At 48.3% G+C, this 12,527-nt stretch overlaps 1 protein-coding gene across 1 annotated transcript in view; it reads right to left on the bottom strand.

Annotated features, from left to right (window-relative positions):
• Nucleotides 1–10,947, bottom strand: part of LOC129708996 (oxysterol-binding protein-related protein 10-like) — a 161,227-nt gene extending 150,280 nt beyond the window's left edge. Inside the window, exon 1 of the mRNA XM_055655128.1 lies at nt 9,913–10,947. Coding sequence (XP_055511103.1) covers nt 9,913–10,208 — 296 coding nt within the window. The 5' untranslated portion in view covers nt 10,209–10,947. The remainder of the gene's footprint in view (nt 1–9,912) is intronic.
• Between the last annotated feature and the right edge of the window lie 1,580 nt (nt 10,948–12,527).

Raw genomic sequence — 12,527 nt, 5'->3', positions numbered from 1 at the left:
AAGATTATTCAACTTTATTTACACCTGTCATTTGCAGGCGACTTGGCGTTCGTCTCCAACTTATTACCTGTCGGTCTTGATCCACAAATTCTTAGCTGCTACACCAAACTCAATATGATTACCAATTCCAAAATCATTGTTAGAAACAAAGAAAATAGGTGCAGGAGTAGGCCATTCGGCCCTTCGAGCCTGCACCGCCATTCAATTTGATCATGGCTGATCATCCAAATCAATATCCCATACCTGCCTTCTCTCCATACCCCCTGATCCCTTTAGCCACAAGGGCCACATCTAACTCCCTCTTAAATCTAGCCAATGAACTGGCCTCAACTACCTTCTGTGGCAGAGAATTCCACAGATTCACCACTCTCTGTGTAAAAAATGATTTTCTCACCTCGGTCCTAAAAGACTTCCCTCTTATCCATAAACTATGACCCCTTGTTCTGGACTTCCCCAACATCGGGCATAATCTTCCTGCATCTAGCCTGTCCAACCCCTTAAGAATTTTGTAAGTTTCTGTAAGATCCCCCCTTGTTCTATCACGAGGTCTGACATTTTTCTGAACATCTATGGGACAATTAAGTACTTGATACTCGACTAGTTTTGCTCAAATATGTATCTATCCATATCTATATGGATATGGCCAGATAGAACCAAGGGCCACAGTCTTAGAATAAAGGGGAGGCCATTTAAGACTGAGGTGAGAAAAAACTTTTTCAGATTCAAGATTCAGATTCAATTTTATTGTCATTGCACTTTTCAGTGCAACAAAATGGTTTAGCCTGCAGTCATAACATAAAATAACAAAACACACACTCAACAGTTTAACATCCACCACCGTGAGTCCACCAGGCACCTCCTCACTGTGATGGAAGGCAAAACGTCCCAAAGTCCTTGTCTCTTCCCTCCTTGCTCTCCCTCTGCAATGAGGCGATCCAGGCCTCCGATTTTGTGACCCCGCCGGGTGATGGTAAGCAAGTCCCACGGCTGAATCCGAGCTCCGTGAACGGGCTGGTTCAAACTCCGCAGCCCGGGGCGGTCGAAGCTGTTATTGCGTGAGCTCTGGAAAAACAGGTCACCAACCTGTGACCTGCGAGCTCCCGACAATGTCGTCTACTGGCCCACGGCCGAGCCTCCACAACGCCACCGCAGCCCCGATGTCGGTCAGCATCGCGCTGGTATGTCCTGGCTCTGACTCGGGAGCCTCGAGGTCGGTCCCAGTTAGAGGCCGCCAGCTCCGCGATAGGCCTCAGCGCAGACGGAGACGGAGGATACGGCAAGAAATTACGCATCCCCCCCGAAGGAAGAGTCAAAAATCATGTTTCCCCCAATAAACCGAAATAAACTGTGACAACGGGACAAAAGAAAACAAAAAAAAAAGAAAAAACAAACGGACTGCAGGCAAGCCGCAGCTGCAAAGCAGCGCCGCCACTTCCGCCAATTCACATAGAGATTTGTGAATTTGTGGAATTCCCTGCCACAGAGGGCAGTTTAGGCCAAATCACTGGATGGATTTAAGAGAGAGTTAGATAGAGCTCTAGGGGCTAGTGGAATCAAGGGATATGGGGAGAAGGCAGGCACGGGGTACTGATTGGGGACAATCAGCCATGCCACGACTTTCAGAAGGCTTTCGACAAGGTCCCACATAAGTGATCAGTATACAAACTTAAAGCACACGGCATTGGGGGTTCAGTATTGATGTGGATAAAGAACTGTCTATCAAACAGGAAGCAAAGAGTAGGAGTAAACGGGTCCTTTTCAGAATGGCAGGGAGTGACTAGTGGGGTACCGCAAGGCTCAGTGCTGAGACCCCAGCTATTTACAATATATATTAATGATTTGGACGAGGGAATTGAATGCAACATCTCCAAGTTTGTGGATGACACGAAGCTGGGGGGCAGTGTTAGCTGTGAGGAGGATGCTAGGAGGCTGCAAGGTGACTTGGATAGGCTGGGTGAGTGGGCAAATGCATGTCAGATGCAGTATAATGTGGATAAATGTGACGTTATCCACTTTGGTGGCAAAAACAGGAAAGTAGACTATTATCTAAATGGTGGCCGATTAGGAAAAGGGGAGGTGCAACGAGACCTGGGTGTCATGGTACACCAGTCATAGAAAGTAGGCATGCAGGTGCAGCAGGCAGTGAAGAAAGCGAATGGTATGTTAGCATCCACAGCAAAAGGATTTGAGTATAGGAGCAGGGAGGTTCTACTGCAGTTGTACAGGGTATTGGTGAGACCACACCTGGAGTATTGTGTACAGTTTTGGTCTCCAAATCTGAGGAAAGACATTCTTGCCATAGAGGGAGTACAGAGAAGGTTCACCAGACTGATTCCTGGGATGTCAGGACTTTCATATGAAGAAAGACTGGATAGACTCGGTTTGTACTCGCTAGAATTTAGAAGATTGAAGGGGGATCTTATAGAAACTTACAAAATTCTTAAGGGGTTGGACAGGTTGGATTGTTCCCGATGTTGGGGAAGTCCAGGACAAGGGGTCACAGTTTAAGGATAAAGGGGAAATCCTTTAGGACTGAGATGAGAAAAACATTTTTCACACAGAGTGGTGAATCTCTGGAACTCTCTGCCACAGAAGGTAGTTGAGGCTAGTTCATTGGCTATATTTAAGAGGGAGTTAGATGTGGCCCTTGTGGTTAAAGGGATCAGGGGGTATGGAGAGAAGGCATGTACAGGATACTGAGTTGGATGATCAGCCATGATCATATCCAGCCATGATCATATCAAGACGCTCAACCGCCTGAGAACAGGAACAGGGCGATCAAAAGCTGCCATGGCCAGATGGGGCTATGAAACTGGCCAAACCACCTGTGAATGTGGAGAAGAGGACCATACAATGCAGCACTGCCTTGTCTGCCCCCTACTACCCAACCAGTGCAGCCCAAAGGTTCTTGCAGTGTTCAATAAAAACGCAAAGGACTGTGTAAAGGAATGGGAAACTGTCATATAACCAACTAGCTTCAAAGACGCGAAAAGAAGAAGATCATATTGAATGGCGGTGCAGGCTCGAAGGGCCAAATGGCCTACTCCTGCAACTATTTTCTATGTTTCTATGATCACAATGAATGGCGGAGCTGGCTCAAAGGCCCGAATGGCCTCCTCCTGCACGGAATTTTCTATGTATATAACTAAAAGTCTGATGTTGTATGTGGATGTATTTGTGTTTGTTTGTGTATAATCACATCTTCTCGAAAAAAGGACGTGGTAACGGTAACATTTTTACATATTCCGGTAGACATTTTTCCTGTGGTGTCCTAAATAGACTTATCTGAACATTCCATGCTTTATTTCTCGAGTTATTACTGAAAATGTTCAAAAATCTGACAAAACTTTGAAATAAAAACTGTCTTTAGCTGACGAGGTCACAATGGGTCTGCTACACGTGCTGTCTTCCTTGCGCTGCGAGTGACGTCACCTCTCCCTCCTCCCCCGCGTTATTCAAAAGACACAGCCGTAGATGAAGGCGGGCCCTGGACTGAGGTCCAAATATCATAGCTGAAGACTGCGGCCGCCCAACTTGCGGTCCTTTGACCGATGCTCACCCACCCGCTTGCCGCCTCGCCCAGATTCCTCGTGTCGGCGCATGGTGTGGAGGTTGCTGCCGCTCTCTGCCCTCTTGCTGCCCTCTGCCCCCACCCCTCAAACTCTACCCCCTTCCCTCTCTCCCCCCCCTCTCCGTCTCTGCCCGCTCCCCTCTGCCCCCCCCCACCCCCCCCCTCTGCCTCTGTCCCTGTCCCTGCCCCCGCGCTCCCTCTGCCCCTGCCCTCTCTCTGCCCCTGCCCCTGGGATAAAAGGAGCGAATTAATAATATTAATATAATTTCAAGGGGGGTGGTTTGTGAGTGTGAGTGTGGTTAGCGTGCGAGTGATATTATATTGGGGTTTTTTAATCTTCTTTTACTCTTTAGTATTTTAAATAGGTTCATTTTAAGATTAAAATAAAAATAATAAAAGACGAACAAAAACATTTAAATAAAAATAAAAGAATTTGTCTACAAAATTTGGATTCATTCAAAATGCCGCAGGTTCCCCACCCCTGGCCTAGTTTGTACATAACTAATGCTCTGATCTAGTTACCTTCCGGTTGCGCCGTCATTTTATTTGTGCAAAAACGTTACGCGATAGCACTACAATTGTTCGCCAGATTACTCACCGTTCTCCTGCAATGCGATTGCACCAAGTTTCATTCTGATCGGTGGCCTAATGTAAACTTTAACGAGGATTAAAAATCTTAAAAAACGCGCGTGCGCAGGTGGATCTCCTCGTCCTACCTTTCAGCGCCGCGTGGATTGGTCTTTACTTTAATTGGTCCACCCATTCCTGCACCATCGCGTCTTTACTGGAGCGGTGGATGGCCAGCGGAGGTTCCCAACCGGACACAATTTTCGGAGGGACTTGAAACAGCCCGGCACGGGAAATGTCGCCAAACAGAAAGCGGAGAATCTGATCTCGGCGGAGGAGAACGACCAGCGGTCCAGCGACCAGCAATCGCTGCGAGCCTGCTCCAGCCCTTTGCACTCTGGTCCCCCTCGCTGGCTCTAGCCCCCTCCCCGTGATACCCCCCGTATTTTCTCCGAGCTCTCCCCCCCCCCACACACATACCCCATTCCCCACACCCCCCCGCATACAACCCCCTCCCTCACACACATAACCCCTCCCACGCACACCTCCCCCCCTCCCCCACCCCCCCCTTCCCTCCCCCACACACACACACCCCCTTCCCAGAAATTGTGATTACAACTGCCAGACTGCGATTTAGATCCATTTGTAGAGTTTCAACTGGTTTGAATATTACTTTGGCATGTCTGGATTCTATGCTAAGGTGGTCCAATCCATTTTATTTTGGCGTTTTGAAGTAGCAGATTTTGACACAATCGGTGATGCTAGGTGAGTTTCAGAGAGCAATGTAAAAAAAATAAAAAATAAAATCTCACTGCTGCACATCTAAAATAATTAATATGGCAAACTTCTCATTCTTAGAGGTACAATCTGGAATGTTTTTTACATAAGTATAAAAAAGTATGATCCATGCTATTTAAGGAAAGATGCCACTGCAAAATCTCATATCTCTAAAAGCAAATATACTCTAAATGTGCCAACATACTAGGATATTTTATAATTAGAAATTAGAACTATGCAAACTGCAAACATTATGGTTTATTTCAAGGATCAAATCATTAAAAAAAATACAACCTCACCTGAGTTACTGTCAAAAGAAATGTAGAAATAAGCAGGGGCGGAAAACCCGGGGGGGCCTGCGGGGACACGTCCCCCCCATGTTTTGAGAGGTGGGCGACATCCCCGCCAGGTTAACCTGCCTGGGCTTGCGGGAAATATGGCCAGCGTGGAGAAGCAGCGCTGTTATCCAGTCAGTCCAGACAGGGCTGTTAGTTAACCCGGTGAGACAGGCAGTTGAGCTGCATTTAACGCTGGATTGAGCCTCCGAAGCCTTGCACGCATGTGTGAGTGTACGCATGTGTGAGTGTGCGCATGCGCTGTCACAGTCTGCCCTCTCCTCATTCTCATCCACTTCAGCTCCCTTTTCCACCGGTCCCTCCTTCTCCTCGCCTGCCTGCCATTCCCCTCTCATCAGCCCAACTCTCCTCACCTGTTGCACTCAGTTGCCTCTGATCACCAATTAACCCGGTATATAGACTCTCCTCACCGTTCACACAGTGCCAGATTGTTCTCAGCATTCATGCAAGACTTTCCAGCGACTTCTCGACTTCCTGCCTGGCTTCGACTCTCCTTTCGTCTGTCCCTCGTTGGTTTGTTTGCATCGTGTGTTGGATCTCCTGGTTACCGTACTTTCCGCTACCCCGACTACGTCTCCTACCTGCCCCTCTTCGGAACCCTCGCTCAATCCTGAGCCTCTGTGTGAGTACGGTGTACCCATTCCTGTGTTACTACTCTGTGCTACAGTTTTGTAATAAGGTTCATTACCAAATATACCTGCCTGATTCTGTGCTGCTATTGGGTCCAAGCTATATCCGTTACATGCGCGCGCGGCCGCCAAACAATTGTGTCCCCTGTCCCCTCCATATTTTGATAGCAAGTTCCATTCTTGGAAATAAGGAACTGCAGATTTTGGCTTACAAAATAAAGATATGACACAAGGTGCTGCAGTAACTCAGTTGGTCCAACAGCATATTTGGAGAACGTGGTAGGTGCTGTTTCAGATGGGGACCCTTCTTCAGACTGACTGGTGTTGAGGGGGGAAAAAAAGGAAGTTGGAAGAGTGAAAGGGCAGGACAAAGCCTTGAGGAAGGAATGCAAATGGAAGGAGGGAGGGAGAAATAAGTGCAAGTCCAGATGGGATAAGCGAGTGAGGAGAACAGGAGTGGGTGTGGGTGGGTTGTAGTTATCCAAAATTGAGGAATTGTACGTTCATACCATTGGGTTGCAAACTACCCATGCAGAATACGAGGTGCTGTTCCATCGGTTTCCATTTTGACTCTGGCGATGGAGGAGGCCAAGAACAGAGAGGTCAGAATCCAGTATCCGGTGGGCGGCGCAACTCGCGTAGCAGAGGCCTCTGCAGTCCATCTGTCTTTTTGTTGTTTTTTGTCTCGTTTGAATGTAGTTTTTATTTTTATTTTTTTGTGTATTGTGTGTATGTGTGTGGGGGGGCGGGGGAAACTTTTAAAATCTATCCCCTGCACGGAGAACCCGACCTTTTCTCTGTCGGGTCTCCGTTGTCATTGGGGCCTAGCACCGTGGAGCAGCCTCCAGCAGGAACGACCTGGGGCTCCAGTCGCGGAGCCTGCGGACCTACTCACCATCGTGGAGCTGGCCGAGTTCGGAGCGGGAGGAGCGGTGGTGGCGCGCTGCTGCGACCCGACCCCAGGGATTTGGACGCTTACCGCAGGTCTGGTGGACAGTGACACCGGGAGCCCGCGGGTCCCTGCTGGGAGACCGCTTTTCGGGGCTTCCGCAACGGTGACTTCACCCGCCCGAGTTGCGGGGTTGAAGAGTACTGGAGCGGGGCCTTACATCATCGCCCCGCGTGGCTTGGAATGGCTGTGGGACTTTGCTAGCGCCCGCCGGGGGCTCCAACAACAAGACCCGGAGCGTGGCCTTGCATCACCCGGCGCGACGTTAATGGCCGCGGGACAATTGCCATCGCCCGCCGGGGCTTTGCTTTGACTTCTGACATCGGGAGGGGAATGGGAAGTGCAGGGGAGAGAAGTCTTTGCCTGCCATCACAGCGAGGAGGAGATGCGCTGTGATGGATGTTTGTGTAAATTGTGTTGTGTCTTGGTTCTTTCTTGTGTGTATGACTGCAGAAACAACATTTCGTTTGAACCTCAATGGGGTTCAAATGACAAATAAATTGTATTGTATTGAATGGGAATGGGAAGTGGAGTTAAAATGGTTAACAACCGGGAGATTCGTTAGGCTTTGGCGGACGCAGTGCAAGTGTTCGTCAAAACAGTCATCAAGTCTACGTGTAGTCTTACTGATGTACAGTAGGGCAGAAAGGGAACACCAGATGCTGTAGATGAAGTTAGAGGAAGCGCACATGAACCTCTGGATCACCTGGAAGGACCACTGAGGTCCCTGTGTTAGATGGAAACATTCCATGTAATACAGAATATATTATTTTATGTAATCATTGATAGATCAAATTTGCATTATGGAAACATGCAATATTGCAGGTCTACCTGTACTGTTTAAATCCAAGATAAATCCTGCACATCATTTTCCAATGCAACTCAAATGGCTCTCTAGTTCAAATCAAAAGTGCTTTATAACCAATCCCAAATGTGCAATACAAATAGTGCTCCCTAATTCAGAATGCATGCAGGATAGTGTGGGTCTTTGATGATAATAGCTGCCTTCTTGAGGCAACGCTTCATGTAGATCTCTTCAACAGAGGGGATGTCAATGCTCATGATGACCAAGTAATGCCCACCACTTTCTGCAGCTTCTTTCATTCTTGATTTCCAAACCCACCAAAGACAGCCAATGCCACATTTTTTCACATTTATGAGGAACTAGAGTCATTGGTGAGATTACTTTCTGATGGTATCAACCTGTTGTGCCTAGGACATATTATCAGAGATATGTACATCTAGAAACATAAAGCTGTTGACTCTCTTCAACATGCCACCAATGAAAGATGGGTGCAGAATTTGCCTGCTTTCCTTGCTTAAATCAGAAGTCATCTCCTTGTTCTTGTTTATTTCAAGAGCGTGATTGATGTTATGGCACCACACAATCAGATTATCGATGTCCCTCCTTCATTGTTACCCATTATTAGTTTAGCATCAATGGTATCGTTGACGACTGACGTTGTCGGCGTACATGGATACAGTCATAGGTATATAGAGAGAGTACAGCAAGGGAATGAGCATGCAGCCTGAGCATGGTGTCCATAAACTGGTGGCCAGTAAGGAGATGGTGTTGTCGATTCATGCTGATTCAGGTCCACTCATGAGGAAGTGGAGGATCCAGTTGTATAGGAAGGAGCAGAGACCCAGTTAGAGTCATAGAATTATGCAGTCCATTGATAAAGATACCATTGGCCCAACTTGCCAACACCGGCCAACATGTCCCAGTTTTTGACGATGAATTTACAAGAGAAATTTGAATGGTGACCTTTTTAGAGATTTATAAAATTAAGAGCACAGATAGGGTAGATAATCAGGCATTTTCAAAGGGTGGTGGGCTCTCAAACTATAGACCCTAGGTTTAAAGTGAGAATGGGCATATTTAAAGCAGATCAGAGGTGGAGGTTTTGCAACACAGATAATGATGGCTATATGAAATAAGCTACGAGTTGAAATGATAGGGGCAGATACAATTATTTAAAGAGTGCATGGACAGGTACATAGAGAGAAGAACAGAGGAATATGGAGCCAATGCAGGAAATTGGGATGTGCGTTAATGGGCATGTCAGTCAGCATGGAGGAGTCAGGCTAAGAGCCTATCTCCTTGCTGTACGACTGTATGAAATTACAAATCAACTGAATACCATAAAACTGGAACTGCAGATGCTGGTTTACAAAGATAGACACAAAGTGCTCGAGTAACTCAGTGGATTAGGCAGCATGTTTGGAACTCATGAATACATTACATTTTGAGTCGGAATCCTTAAGACGGAGGAGATACTACCGCTGAGTTGCTCCAGCACTTTGTGTCTTTTATTATCACAGTCTGACTGTACAGAAAATCATTTTATGAAAATGTCTTTAAGTGACCAATGTAGTATGATAGTCAATTATTCCTCCCTCCACCCCGGAGGGAGGGATCACTGCTGGTATTTATACACAAAATCAATTAAAACGACCCTCTGACGCTCAATGTAGGTCTTGGTCTAGATCATACCTCACTAAGAGGCTGAAAGGGCCCTTTAATAGTAAATTAAATTCGTTTTTAAACTATTGATGCTGGAAATTTAATATATACACAAAATCGCAGTAGAAACAGCATACGTCCAATTGTATCATCAACCCGGGAAAAAATAATTTACCACTGGAGTCTCGGATCACATCCTTCTGAACCTTGTAGTCGGCAGGGCAATACTCTGCATATCGCCAACTTGGACAATGTTTACATTTTAACAAGCCAATGAACCTACAAACCTGTACGTCTTTGCAGTGTGGGAGAAAACCGAAGATCTCGGAGAAAGCCCACGCAGATCACGGGGAGAACGTACAAACTCCATACAGGCAGGTCGAACTCTGGTCTCTGGCGCTACATTTTGCTTTAAGGCAGCAACTGCAACTCTACCGCTGTGCCACCGTGACTAGTTGTTGTACTCTGGGGCAAATCATCCAGAGACACCGAGAAATGCAGTCGTGTTACCTATTTCACACGGGTAATGACAGCAAATTGGTAAATGCCCTCCCCCCCCCTTTCAAACCAAGTTAAGCGCACACCCCGTCCCTTACCTGTTCTGCCAGCCCTGGATCAGATTGGTGTATTTGCTCAGCAAACCCTCCACAACCTTGCCAGCTTCCGGATGGTGCTGGCGCTGTTCCTCGTGAACTATCCGCCCGGATTCCGATGCTGGAGTTGAATTGGGGCTGGGGCTGGGGCTGCTGCAGTTGTTCTTCGCCCTGTCATGCGAGTTAGCTTTCAACGCGGCCGCCGGTCCCCGCTCGCTCGGAGAGGCCGAGCTTCGTCTCGAACCAGCGGAGGCGGCAGCAGCGCCACCCCCCAGGGCCGCTTTCTCCGTACTAAACATCTACCGCGACAATAAGAGCAGCTCCTTTCCTTGTCGGTTAAAACGGTTAGCGCAGGCGGTGGAAGGGATCGTTATGACCGAGGCTGCAGGAGGGGGGGAGGCGACTGTGGCGCGGCAGCGGCTTGCAGACAGCGCGCGGCGCGACCCGGGGAGAGGGAGGGGGTCGCGCGCGCGCGCTCTTCATCGAACGCGGCCGGTAACGGTCTATAACGGTCGGTCTGTTGTCCAGCCGGCGCTCGAGCCGTGCGGCCGCTCCGTCCACGGGACGATCGCTCTTCTCCTCCTTCCCTCGCAGGTAAATCGGTGGCCCGGGTCTCTCTCGTCAAAGAGAGACACAATTAAACAAATCCAGTAGTTATGAGTTGACTTCTGCGGCCTTGGTTGCCCTGAAAGACGAACGGACGGTTGTCCCCCGGTGCCCTCGCCCTTTGCCCTCTGTTGGGGCGGTTTGATCTGAACTCCTCACTGCCCTTCCCGGTCTCTGTTGTCTTTAATCAGCCGACTGACACGCCTCTCCTTCCGTCACATAGGCCGGCAGGCGCCGCGTGGCCTTTTTTTTTTGCTTGTGTTTTTGACCCCTCCCCCTCTCTGCTCTTTAATAACCTTGGTGGCGGCGGCAGCAGGCGGTTCAGCCCGTCGTTGCCGCTGCCAGCCCCGCATGGGGAGCTTCTCGCTTCCCGAGACCCCGAGCCGAGCCACGCCGACCTCACGCACCGATTGCGTCAAACCAGAGGGTGCGTGAGGAACATCACGCGCCTGGCACCCTGACCCAGTGGACTTGATACGGATTGTAAAATAGTTATTTTATATTTGGTATATAACAATATTTGGTGGTGGGGTTTTTTTGTATTTGGTGATGGGTGCGTTAGTGTTGTTTTGCATTGCAAATATTATTGTTGTAAATAATTGATTTTTTTGGGGTGGTTAACAAAAAAACGAACGGCGTCAGCTCTCGTCCTCGGCTGCAACCCTCGCCGTCTCGGCTGCAATCCCCATCCTCAACTGCAACCTCACTGCCAGCCCAGCTGCACCCCCCACCATCAACTGCAACCCTCACCATCTACAACCCCCACCCTCAGCCGCAACTCTCAATAGCCTGTCCCATTTAGGCGAGTGCAGGAGACTCTGCGCTGGCCTCATGATTGCCACGTGATCGCCACATGTTCGCTGGTGGTCTCTGGTGAGTCTCCTTCATGGTTGTGAGGAGTTCCCGCATTCTGGGAACTAGTCGCGGCCTCAGTATGGTCGCCGCAAATTTTTCAACATGTTGAAAATTTTTCTGTGTCCAAAAATTGGTCGCCATGGAGAAAATTGATAATCCTGTAGTCGTGGGTGCAGTTGTAGTCGGTTCACCATGTAGTTATAGGTAGTCGTAGGTAGAAACATAGAAAATAGGTGCAGGAGTAGGCCATTCGGCCCTTCGAGCCTGCACCGCCATTCAATATGACCATGGCTGATCATCCAACTCAGTATCCTGTACCTGCCTTCTCTCCATACCCCTGATCCCTTTAGCCACAAGGGCCACATCTAATTCCCTCTTAAATATAGCCAATGAACTGGCCTCAACTACCTTCTGTGTGCAGAGAATTCCAGAGATTCACCACTCTCTGTGTGAAAAATGTTTTCCTCGTCTCGGTCCTAAAAGATTTCCTCCTTATCCTTAAACTGTGATCCCTTGTTCTGGACTTCCCCAACATCGGGAACAATCTTCCTGCATCTAGCCTGTCCAACCCCTTAAGAATTTTGTAAGTTTCTATAATAATCCCCCCTCAATCTTCTAAATTCTAGCGAGTGCAAACCGAGTCTATCCAGTCTTTCTTCATATGAAAGTCCTGACATCCCAGGAATCAGTCTGGTGAACCTTCTCTGTACTCCCTCTATGGCAAGAATGTCCTTCCTCAGATTAGGAGACCAAAACTGTACGCAATACTCCAGGTGTGGTCTCACCAAGTACGACTACAGTAGAACCTCCCTGCTCCTATACTCAAATCCTTTTGCTATGAATGCTGACATACCATTTGCATTCTTCACTGCCTGCTGCACCTGCATGCTTACTTTTAATGACTGGTGTACCATGACACCCAGGTCTCGTTGCACCTCCCCCTTTCCTAATCGGCCACCATTCAGATAATAGTCTATTCCTGTTTTTGCCACCAAAATGGATAACCTCACATTTATCCACATTATACTGCATCTGCCATGCATTTGCCCACTCACCCCAGCCTATACAAGTCACCTTGCAGCCTCCTAGCATCCTCCACACAGCTAACACTGCCCCCTGCTTTGTGTCATCCGCAAATTTGGAGATGTTGCATTCAA

Source organism: Leucoraja erinacea, chromosome 2 (genome assembly GCF_028641065.1).
Source record: "Leucoraja erinacea ecotype New England chromosome 2, Leri_hhj_1, whole genome shotgun sequence".
Classification (NCBI taxonomy): Eukaryota; Metazoa; Chordata; class Chondrichthyes; order Rajiformes; family Rajidae; genus Leucoraja; species Leucoraja erinaceus.
Note: the sequence above shows the minus strand (reverse complement) of the source record. Positions and strands in the feature narration are given on the sequence as shown.